At 39.7% G+C, this 12,399-nt stretch overlaps 1 protein-coding gene across 1 annotated transcript; it reads right to left on the bottom strand.

Annotated features, from left to right (window-relative positions):
- Positions 1-6,497: 6,497 nt before the first annotated feature.
- On the bottom strand, positions 6,498-11,292 carry LOC140492089 (deoxycytidine kinase 2). Its single transcript, XM_072590814.1, has 7 exons — positions 11,144-11,292; positions 10,041-10,156; positions 9,109-9,302; positions 8,342-8,489; positions 8,101-8,216; positions 7,836-7,935; positions 6,498-7,378 (listed from the first exon to the last, which is right to left on the bottom strand). The coding sequence occupies exons 1-7, from the start codon at positions 11,235-11,237 to the stop codon at positions 7,352-7,354; spliced, it is 795 nt and encodes a 264-aa protein (XP_072446915.1). The 5' UTR covers positions 11,238-11,292; the 3' UTR covers positions 6,498-7,351.
- Between the last annotated feature and the right edge of the window lie 1,107 nt (positions 11,293-12,399).

The following is a 12,399-nucleotide window of genomic DNA, read 5'->3' on the forward strand; positions in this document are numbered from 1 at the left end:
CATACAGTTCAGGACAGGTCCTTCAGCCCACAGAATCTGCACCAGTAAAAAATCCTCTAAATCTAGTCTCATTTTCCGGTACTTAACCCACAAACTTGAATGTGAAAAGAATGTGGCTGTAAGAATGGCTCCCTTTTTGAGGTATCTTAGGTGTGGGAGGTGATTTCCTCGAATTCCTAAAGCAGTAATTACTGTCTTATAAACTGTTGCATTGTTTTGGAACTTGGGGGGAAAAAAGATCAAAGCAACGGTGCTTTAAAAAGGAGGAAGACAGACAAAGGCAGTGACCACATGGTCACAGAAAGAAACCAATACTGCTGTCTGATACAGATGTAAATCTGCACAGCTACTGGCTTTGCTATTTGAGTTCAAGTATCTCTGGGCATTGGAGAGCATCTAAGAAAAATTCATAGCTGACTGTGGAGAAACATGTGTGAAAAAGCTTACAACACAGGAGCAGATAAATGCATGACTTTTAAGTGTAACCTTGCTGTCTTTTTTAAATAGTGAGTAGAGTGAGTTCTTTTTGGTTATATGTTTTATTGAGACCTGTCTCTTGAATTGGAAGGGGACCAAAGTACTGGCAGGGAGATTTGCTCGAACTTCTTAGGAGGATGTAAACTAGTAAGGTTGGGGGGTGGTGTGGAGTGTGTGGTGAACCCAGGCAGATAGTGAGGAAAGAGATGATCAATCTGAGATTGGTAGTTGGGAAAAGAAGCAAGTCAAACATTCAGGGCAGTCAGGGACAAAGCAGAGAACAAGGTAGGGCTGATAAATTAAACTGGATTTATTTCAATACAAGAGGCCTAACAGGGAAGGCAGATGAACTCAGGGTATGGTTAGGAACATGGGACTGGGATATCATAGCAATTACAGGAATGTAGCTCAGGGACAGACAGTAGATTAGATTAGATTAGATTACTTACAGTGTGGAAACAGGCCCTTCGGCCCAACAAGTCCACACCGCCCCGCCGAAGCGTAACCCACCCATACCCCTACATCTACATCTACCCCTTACCTAACACTACGGGCAATTTAGCATGGCCAATTCACCTGACCCCTGCACATCTTTTGGACTGTGGGACGAAACCGGAGCACCCGGAGGAAACCCACGCAGACACGGGGAGAACGTGCAAACTCCACACAGTCAGTCGCCTGAGGCGGGAATTGAACCCGGGTCTCTGGCGCTGTGAGGCAGCAGTGCTAACCACTGTGCCACCGTGCCGCCCACTGGCAGCTTAATGTTCCAGGATACAATTGCTATAAGAAGGGCAGGGTGGGGGAAAAAAGGAGGGGGAAGTGGCATTTTTGATAAGGGATAGCATTACAGCTGTACTGAGGGAGGATATTCCTGGAAATAAATCCAGGGTGAAATGAAAAATAAGAAAGGGATGATCATCTTATTGGAATTGTATTATAGACCCCCTTATAGTCAGCGGGAAATTGAGAAACAAATTTGTAAGGAGATTTCAGTTATCTTTTAGAATAATAGGTTGATTATGGTAGAGGATTTTAACTTTCCAAACATAGACTGGGACTGCCATAGTGTTAAGGGTGTAGATGGAGAGGAATTTGTTCAGAGTGTACAAGAACATTTTTTGAGTCAGCATGTGGATGTACTCACGAGGGAATGTGCAAAACTTGAGCTACTCTTGGGAATTAAGGCAGGGCAGTGTCAGTGGGGGAGCACTTTGGGACCAGCAACCATAATTCTGTTGGTTTTAAAATAGTGATGGAAAAGGATAGACCAGATCTAACAGTTGAAGTTCTAAATTGGAGGAAGGCCAATTTTGACGGTATAAGGCAAGAACTTTTGAAAGCTGGTTGGGTGCAGATGTTTGCAGGTAAAGGGACAGCTGGAAAATGGGAAACCTTCAGAAATGAGATAACGAGAGTCCAGAGAAAGCATATTCCTGTTAGGGTGAAAGGAAAGGCTGGTAGGTATAGGGAATGCTGGATGACTAGAGGAATTGAGGGTTTGGTTCAGAAAAACAAGAAAGCTTATGTCAGGTATAGACGGGATAGATCGAGTGAATCCTTACAAGAGTATAAATGCAGTAGGAGTACACTTGAGAGGGAAATAAGGAGGGCAAAAAGGGAATATGAGATAGCTTTGGCAAATAGGGTTAAGGAGAGTCCAAAGTGCTTTTACAAATACATTAAGGTCAAAAGGGTATGTGAATAGGTCCCCTCAAAGATCAGCAAGGAGGCCTTTGTGTGGAGCCACAGAAGATGGGGAAAGATACTAAATTAGCATTTTGCATCTGGATTTACTGTGGAAAAGAACATGGAAAATATAGAATGTGGGGAAATAGACGATGACAACTTAAAAATTGTCCATATTACAGAAGAGGAAGTGTTAAATGTCTTGAAACACATAAATGTGGATAAATTCCCAGGACTTGATCAGGTGTACCCTAGAACTCTGTGGGAAGCTAGGGAGGTGATTGCTGCTGGACCCCTTGCTGAGATATTTGTATCATCGATAGTCGCAGGTAAGATGCTTGAAGACTGGACGTTGACTAACATGGTACAATTATTTAAGAAAGGTGGTAAGGACAAGCCAGGGAACTATAGACCGGTGAGTCTGATGTCACTGGTGGGCAAGTTATTGGAGGAAATCCTGAGGAACAGGATTTATACATACTTGGAAAGGCAAGGGCTGATTAGAGATAGTCAGCATTGATTTGTGCGTGGGGAAATCATGCCTCACGAGTTTTTTTGAAAAAGTAACCAAGAGGATTGATGAGGGTAGAGCGGTGGACGTGATCTATATGGGCTTTGACAAGATTCTCCATGGGAGACTGTTTAGCAAGGTTAGATGTCATGGAATACAGGGAGAGCTAGCGATTTGGATACAGAACTGGCTCAAAGGTAGAAGACAGAGGGTGGTAGTGGAGAGTTGTTTTTTTCAGACCAGAGGGCTGTGACCAGTGGAGTGCCACAAGGATCGGTGCTGGGTCCTCTACTTTTCGTCATTTATATAAATGATTTGGATGTGAGCTTAAGATGTATAGTTAGTAAGTTTGCAGATGACACCAAAATTGGAGGTGTAGTGGACAGCGAGGAAGGTTACCTCCGATTACAACAGGATCTTGATCAAATGGGCCAAGGAGTGGCAAATGGTGTTGAATTTAGATAAATGCAAGGTGCTGCATTTTGAGAAAACAAATCTTAGCAGGACTTATACATTTAATAGTTCTAGGGAGTGTTGCTAAACAAAAAGAGACCTTTGAGTGCAGATTCATAGCTCCTTGAAAGTAGAGTCACAGGTAGAAAGGAGGTCATGTTGCGGCTGTACAAGATGTTGGTTAGACCACTTTTGGAATATTGTGTGCGGGATGTTGTGAAACTTGAAAGGGTTCAGAAAAGATTTACAAGGATGTTGCCAGGGTTGGAGGATTTCAGTATTGGAGGGCCTGAATAGGCTGAGGCTATTTTCCCTGGAGTGTCAAAGGCTGAGGGATGACCTCATTGAGGTTTATAAAGTCATGAGGGGCATAGTTAGGATAAATAAAGTCTTTTCCCTGGGGGATGGGGGAGTCCAGCACTAGAAGGCAAAGGGTGAGAGGGGAAAGATATAAAAGGGACCCAAGAGGCAACTTTTTTTACGCAGAAGGTGGGGTGTGTATGGATTGAACTACCAGAGAAATTGCAACATTTAAAAGGCATGTGGATAGGTATATGAATAGGAAGGGTTTAGAGGGATACAGGCCTAGTGCTGGTAAATGGGACTAAATTACATTAGGATATCTGGTTGGCGTAGACGAGTTGGACCAAAGGGTCTGTTTCCATGCTGACTCTATGTTGGGCATTATGACAAATCGGAAATCGAGTAAAGGAAGCCAGTATACAAAAGTGTGTTACTTATAGCTATTCTACACCTGAGGTTTTGCTGTTTTATGCCCACTCCATGATGTAGTTTATCTTATAATGACTCTATTCTGGACTAAAAACATACATGGGAGTTTTCTACAATTAAGCTGGTTTAACATCAATGGAAAATGAAACAAAGTTATAGGTACATTAGGGGATAAAACAAATTTTCCAGAGTTTTGTTGCGACTTTTTGAACAATTGCTCCTCACTGTATCTTCAGATAGCATTAGTTTGAAAAATCTATCAGAGCAAGGTGCAACAAAAATTGAAAAATTTCAGGGTAGATATTTACTAATCAATGTGTTCGGAGATGTCATGACAACTCTGGAGCAAGTAAGATTGAACCGTGGCCTCCTAAGCAGAGGTCAGGACAGTACCATCATGCCACTAACAACTTTTTTTTTGCCTGTATCATTGACATGTGCTCAGCTACATCTGGGACCTCTGGAAGACTTTTCCTCTTAGCTGGAATCAATGTTCATGTAATATAATTGTTGGAAAACCCAAAAAAGGCCTTTTTTTGACTATATTTTAGGCCACTTTTGTAGAGGGTAGTGGATTAGCCAATACAGCATACTGAGAATCTGCCCTTTTGTTTTATATATTCCAAACGAGAAAACATCCTGAAAATATCAATGCCATCAAGCCCTCCAAAAATGCTATACTTTTCAATAGGTTCTCATTCATCATTCTATTCAATCTCTCAGCATTGAAGTCAATCTTGCAAACCTTAATTATAGCCTAAATGCCAGAACTGTACAAATGGTGTGGACTCATCAGAACCCAGTTATAATTGCAGTTAGATTAACATACCATTCACTTTCCTAGTAGCTTGCTGTACTTGTTATTGTACACAAATAACAAAGTCAACACAAATCTTTTGGTCTATCAATATTTAACTGGAATCTCACCAGTTTAAAAATAAATTATCTAGTCTTCTTAAAGCAAGAATTTGAAATTTCCCCAAATGAGTAATCACAATATTGTTACAGCACAAGAGGTCCATTCAGCCCCTCATGCCTGCACCAGTTCTATCTCCTAGTGCCAATCTCCATTGATTTCCCCCATCCCAAAGTACCATTTCTATCAAAATCATCCAATGCCCTTTTGAAAGGTTCAATTGAACCTATCTCCATATTTTCAGGCAGTGCACCCCAGATCTCAACTACTCATTGCATGAAATTTTTTGCCCCTTGCTTTATTTGTGCATCATTTTAAATCTATTAACAATCCCATTCATTGTTTAACTCCATTAGCTTTGCTGAAACCTGCACTAATAAGATCCTTTAGGCTATTTGCCAGAAAATTAACTAGACCATCCAGGTAGATATTGTAGCAAAAGTAGAGCTGAAATTGGAAATTCCACATCTACTGACACCCCAAAAATCTAATCTGCAAGGCGCAAATCTGGAGTGTGATGAAATACTCAATTTGCAGGTTCAAGAAAGTAGACATATCCTCGTCTTACTCATCTCTCAAGAAAAGATTAAAAAGCTAAATTAATATGGAGGAGTGGAATATGAAATGAACAAAAGCAAAATACTGGATAAACTCAGTAGGTCTGGCAGCTCATGTAGAATGCAAGAGTGTGCTAACAGAGTCCAATATGTCTCTTATTCATAAGAACTATACCAAACTCAATGTTAACTGTTTTTCTCAACAATGCAGTCAAACCTGCTGAGTTTCTCCAGCATTGTTTCAGATTTCCAACATTCACAATATTTTGTTTTTAAAAGAAGCAGAAAGCACAGAAGTAGCCCTACTCTAAAATCTAAGCAAGTCTCACTTTCCAGGATTTGGACCATACCTTAAAAATAAGATTACATTTCAAGTGCTTATCCAACACTTTTTGCCACCTCAATTACCTTCCCAGACAGACATTTTCTCCCTCTCCATTTACATCAGTGTTACATTTAATACCCACCAATCTATAAGAACCAATGGAGAATCCAGGGAATTCCTGAAGAATAGAACCATGTAACTATCATCTTAAATACCACTATTAAAAAAAAAACACCAAGATTTAGAGACTTGCAACTTATTATTGTTAGCTTCAGTAGACTATACAAAGAGCTACTGGCGGCGTGTAGATGACAGTCATCAGGAACTTACAATAGTGCACTCACTTAGAAAAGGATCGAATAATAAGAACAGGTGCAATGTTTTTTTTTCAAAGGATATCCTTTTGACAAACTTAAGTAGGAGGAAGTACCTCTAGGTAGTTAAAAAGAAGAACCTGTAGATGTAACAATGGAATTGAATTTAAGGCATTCAAGATGATGCCACACAAGCTTAATGTAGAGATAAGGGCTCCTGTTTGCAAAAAAGATGTGGACAAGTTGCATGAACAAGGGGCAGGTAGGAAGTCATGTGGAATGGAGGGTATTCATTTATTAGTAAGAATAAGAAATCTTAAATCTGAATAGCAGAGCAGGCTCCATGGATTGTATGGTCTTTTCCCACACCTACTTCAAACAATAAAATTCTAAAAATACTTGTAAAAGCTGAAGAGTTGGATTCTAGTAATAACTTTAAAAGTATCAAAAGATTAGGCATACACATCTGGTTACACTTTATGTTCCCTTTCTCAAATTAGAGATCATATTATAAAGACCAGAACCAGATTAATATTTTTATTTAAAAATACAGAGCAAATACAATCACAGATTAAAACAAATCCAATGCATTTGGATTTTATACTGAAAACACAACTCAAAATAGAAAAAGCTCAATTCACGTTAATAAAAATCTATAATTCACATCTATTTACACAATCACACACACACACACACACACACAAAGTCTAACCTTGAAAAAGGGTGCTACAAAATGGTTGGAAGCAATAAAAAAAAACACAAGCCAAAATAACATGCTAAAAAAAAGTGTAGGAAACTGCATAGAACAACTTCTAAGTTCTTTTATCTGGAGAACATTTTGACAGAAGCAGAAATAGATAAAATAGTGGCAATACACATCAGGACACTGATAGTTAACATTACAAACTTGCACCAGAACTGTTGGAATACACAGAGGCATGAGGAACGCAACCAGATTAGCACATTGTCTTTAGTTTACTGTTATCATTTATATTCACAATATTGTAACATTCACTTACTAACTGATTCATCAAGAGCATAGTAGCACACTTGACTTTGGTTTATGCAGGACCATCTTATTACATTCTTAACTAGATATTGTTGAGATCAGCAGCACATTTGGACAAAGACAGACCATCAAGATAGTTTGGATGCAGGAAAACAAAGTAGGCAGGAAGTACAACGAATGCCCGTGCAAAATTACAGAACTGTTTGCATACTTAGTAACTAGATAAGTTCCTCTTACATTACCCCTCCAGAGTAGTTAAAACTTTTGATAAATATTTAAATCACATACAGGTGTATGCTTCTTAAAATCGACACAGGTTTTTAAAAAGTCAGTGCAAACCTGGTCAAGGCTTGTCGCTAGTTGATGTACTATAAAGTCTGCAGGAATGTCTTCACCTGTTAATGAGAAATAATGTTATGGTGAGATTACCTGCTACAGATATCCTATTTAACTATTAAGTATATCACTTATCAATTGAGTAACAATATTAACTTGCGAGAATTTTTAAAGTTAATTTTAAAATACTGAAGCAAATCAGTTGTAGGAAGTAAACAAATAAAATTTGCAGAATTCAGAAAACCTCAGATTAAGAATAAAACAGATGGTTAAAGAACTCAAATATTTGAAAATATTGGCTAGACCCTCCCAAGTAATAAAAAATCTTACATATTAAAGACATATTCTGACTAAATATCTTTAAGAATACATCAATTTTTTTCTCTATTTGCTTGGTTAGTTAGCATTTTGCTGGGACAACACCAAGAGGAAACTACTTTATCCAGTTAGCCATTCTTCAGATTTGAGAGACAGAGTAAGGACTGAGGTTCTTGAAACAGAAATTTAAAACAGTACCTTTTCTAAAATGTCCTCTTGTTTGATCTTATCGTCTTTAAAATCTTCATTGACATCAAGCACCAAAATAGGAATGTCTTTCAAGTATTCAAAGTCAAGCCTGAAAGAGAATAAAAATTATAGTAGTTTTATTTTCTGGAGCTGGGTTATAGAATAAAAAAGGACAGTGACATTACTGAGAGATACAATCTACTAGGATTCGGATATCACTTCCTCCAAAAAAAAAAGAGGACAAAAATCTCAAGTTCACATGGGTCCTACATACCTCATTGTTCGATTATAAAGCCAACATTCATGTTTGTAATGCAGCTTTTCTAGGTACTCCAATTCAATTCCCTGTTCCTCCTCCCTGCCTCTCAAATGAAGGCGCTCCATACATTTCTGTTGGATACAGATGACAGATTTTTACCATGACTGGAATGTTGTTGACATTGCTACAGTTATATTTTTTTTTTAAAAAAAGAGAAAATTACAAAATGAATCAAATAAACCAGATTTTTACTTACTTCAGGGGTTGCTCGGAGGTAGATCAGGGCATCCAGTTCAATTTGAGCGCCAAACTGGTTTAGTATCCAACCATGCCAATCTTGGTAAATCGCCCATTCTGTTTCATTAAGCTTGCCAGATTCAAACAAATGTGAAGCAAATATATATCTATTTGGACAGAAAAAGAAAAGCTAATAAACATTTCAGAAGCAAAGCATTCTGAATAATTAAGAGAAAACAAGATCAGAACCAATTTCTTGACAGTTCTTTGCCTCAGGCAGGTTTGATACAGCACCATGGCCTGTATGACAGGCAGGCCAAGGAAGCAGATCCCAAATGAACAAAGATTGGTGCCAGCAGCATACAATTCAATCTGATCCACACAGCATACCAGTCAATGAAATGAAGTAATCCACCTCAGATGTCAGAGGTGCTTTAACAAAATACATTTTATATTCATATTGGGGTTTGGAGAAAAAAAAGATAGTGACGCTGGGAAATCCCCCAACCAAGAATCTTGCTTGCTCTTGCAAAGGGTTACAACTTGATGACCAACCCATTCAGCCAGTACAGGAATGCACTTTACTGTTCACCAAATTAGAGAGTGAATCTTGAATTTGGAGTTTAGAGTTCAAATGCAGCAATGACACAGTCAAGACATCAGGAGACACCCCAGAATAAGTTTTAAAATGATAACGAATTAAAATAGTCTATTCTTAAGATAATTTGGTCATTTTCTCTCATCTACCCAGAAAAAAAACCTATAACAACTAATAGTTAGTCTCACCTGTCACTGTATACCGATCTTTCAAAGAACTGTATAGGATGTTCAGCCTCTTGAAGTTTGGAGGAGAATGGTTTAAGCTGTGCCCGAACCCTACTCAGGCAAGCATAGGTTTGAAATGTGTATGCCCATCTACTTGGCTTGTCATAGAGCATCTGGAGGAGATTGCCACCACTCTTCTGGGATGTTGTAAGTTCCTTTTAGGGAAAAAAAAAGTTGGAAACAAAAAAAATTTAGGACAAATTTCACCAAAATCTAGGTAAAAAACATTCCAATAAGCAGAATCCAATAGTGTGATTGTAAAGTAAATTTGAGCTGTAATCTCACAGCCGAACACCTCCCTTCCGGTAATCAGATACTGAATTGAGCAATACAAGACATGCAACCTAACCAGTTAAGCTAGCAGAGCTGAAAATCAAAAGTTTGCAACTGAAAATATAGCAGTTTTGTTCCTAACTGAAAAAGCAAGTTATTTCACAAAAATTTTCAAAGCAGGGATTGAAAACACCTGCGGCAATTTCGAGAGCTATTCATAAAATCCCTAGTGTAGATGCAGGCCATTCTGCCAGTGAGTCCACATAGACCCTCAAGAGCATCCCACCCTGTCCCTGTAACCCTGCATTTCCCAAGGCTAACCCACCTAACCTGAACATCCCTGGATACTATGAGCAATTTAGCATCGTCAATCCACCTAACCGGCACATATTTTGGACTAAGGAAGGAAACCAGAGCCCCTGGAAGAAATCCTGCACAGACAGACAGTTATTAGAGGCTGGAATTGAACCCAGGATCTTGCCAATTCCTCCATTTTCAAAAATATTGCAACTTAGTTTCCTCAAATGATAGAGAACAATTTCTACAAAAGATACCAATTCAATATCTTATCAAAATTTGAAGGACACCACTGGACATTATCACAAATAGAATTCAGTTACCTGAAATTCATCATCCACTGTTTGAACATTACACCATTTTCCAATAGGTTCAGGAACAACTTCCCATTCATCACTGGCTCTTGACAACATGTGAACAAAAGTAGATTTCCCTGCAGCTGTTAACAAGAAGTTAAGTTAAAATGGATAACTTTCCACAAGAGTAGAACATCATTGTCTCAAATATTTATAAAATGTTTAATCCTTCACATCAACATGTAATGAACCTTTTAATTGACGTGTGTATTGTATGAAGACTTCATTCACATCAACTCCAAAATGTTTAGCCGTCTAATTTATTTCTGGATCAGCACTGGATCCATATTTTATAGGAAAACATCTATTTGCTAGATAAAAGATAAATAGTGCAATGGAATTAAATTGAAATTACAACATTTCTTAAAATTCTAAGTTCATCCATCCACTCGCGAAACAAATCGAGGCAGTCAATGCTAATTTCAAATGGACAAAATGAGTGCAAAATATATTGAAAAAGAGCGTTTTTGTAATACTAATACCCAACAGGTTACGGTAAAGTTTCAATATAGTTAACTTGAGCAAAAAAAAACTGGACAGAGAAATTACAGAATATGAAAACTAAATGCATCTACAACTGAAGTTTAGTTACAATAGTTCCTTATGCAAAAAAGCTAGACAGCAAGGGGAACGAACATAGGATGGTCATTTTTATTTATACGGCCATCATAAATACCGATTGTTCTACTAATTAAATTCATCGAGGCTCAAAACAAAAATCTATTTGACAGGTTAAAATGAAGTAAGATAGCTGAAATGTGTTCAGGAGAAGCAGGAAACCATCCGCGTTACTGACAAAAGCTTTCCTGCGCAACCACTTAGCAGGATAAAGTAACAAAAAGTAAACACTAAATCCCACATTCTCAGCCCAGAAACAACTCCCCTTGGCCCCACTTTAATACTGCAAAACAGAAGAAATGCATTGCCTTCAAAGAGCTTCCTCTTGACTGGTAAAGATTTGGAAACGTCCAGCCCGCCAAAAACACATTGGCGCCAACCGAAACCCCTCTCACAACCCGCCTGCACCATTAAACCAAAACGGAAAAAAAAAATCAGCTGCTATCACTTACCGATATTTCCTTCGATTGAGATCTTCCTCACTCTCTTCTCAAAGCTGTCGTCGAAAGTGGGGCTGACACACATTCGCTTCGGCGGAGTGGCCATGGTCTTGTGCGAAATTCCGCGAACTCGAGCGAGCGGCGCGAGAAGTGTTTGAATGTGGCGGGCTGGGTTTGTATTTGTAGCGCGCGCGGGGCGCGGGGCGGGGAGGGGGAAGCCGCGGCCGCGCCTCTCTGCCGGCGTCACTCCAGCTCAGTGCGGAAGAGCCGCGGCCGCTGTTCATTCACCACAGTCAATCCACCCCATTCCTTTACCCTGTCACAATGGGGAGCACACTATTGTCGCAGCATCTTCAACCTACCACAACCCAACAAAAGCCTCCCTTTCCAAAGGGTGCACAGACAAATAGAAAGCTATATCACATCAAAGAAAATAAGTGAATATATCTAATTGAAAGTCCAGCATTTTCTTTTTTCATTTCAGTTTCCGCAGTATTTTCCGCAGTCTCGGCCACGCATTTCGGTTGCTCGAGCTTCGCGATCCAGTCGAAAAACGTCACGTAATGTGACGGTCAGGAGAAAACTACAATGCCGCGCCTGTTGTGCAGGAGTAACATCCTGAATGTAGTCCACGAGAGGTCTTTCTGTAAGTGCAGGAGGTTGGAAGCTGTGCAGGGAAGGGAGATCTCCGCAGAACGTGAGGTTCGTGACAATCCCGGAGACAATGGCTCGGTGCCCGGAGGTAGAATCCCTCTCGATCCAGGGGGAGCTAGAGGGAAGTATCAGAGACGTGGCATCCAACCTCCAGCGAGGTAGAGGATCAGTTAGGAGTAAACCACAGCTCCATCCCTGGAAAAAGGCTTGAAAAGAGGAGATAGGTTAGAGTGAGTGAGAAGCGTGGATAATTTCGAGGTGGCTGGAGCTTGGCAGGCACAGTCAGTGAAAATATCAAGAGAGACCAGAAGGCCGAAAGGAAGAATCGAGTTGAAAAGAATACTGGAGGCAGATTAAAATGTTTCACTCAGAACTTGGGGAGTTGGGGGGGATGTTCTTGGCCATAGGAGTGGGGCTGACGGAAGAACTCAGCATTGTTCCAGTCTTGAAATTCACTCTGGTACAGGGAAAGACCCTTGCTTAGAACACCGAACGAGAAAATGATGGAAAATCTCAGCAGGTCTGGCAGCAATTGTAAGCATCTTTGTCAAAGGGTCAGTTAGACTCGAAACGTCAGCTCTTTTCTCTCCTTACAGATGCTGCCAGTCCTGCTG

The sequence above is a fragment of the Chiloscyllium punctatum genome, chromosome 20, assembly GCF_047496795.1.
Source record: "Chiloscyllium punctatum isolate Juve2018m chromosome 20, sChiPun1.3, whole genome shotgun sequence".
NCBI lineage: Eukaryota > Metazoa > Chordata > Chondrichthyes > Orectolobiformes > Hemiscylliidae > Chiloscyllium > Chiloscyllium punctatum.

Excerpts from the sequence above, each read along its gene's own strand:
- LOC140492089 (XM_072590814.1), bottom strand. The coding sequence starts at position 11,237 with ATGGCCACTCCGCCGAAGCGAATGTGTGTCAGCCCCACTTTCGACGAC. Across the intron at positions 8,490-9,108 it reads AGATCGGTATACAGTGACAG|ATATATATTTGCTTCACATT; the intron begins GTGAGACTAACT and ends CTGTCCAAATAG. Across the intron at positions 7,379-7,835 it reads AAGAGGACATTTTAGAAAAG|GTGAAGACATTCCTGCAGAC; the intron begins GTACTGTTTTAA and ends TCTCATTAACAG.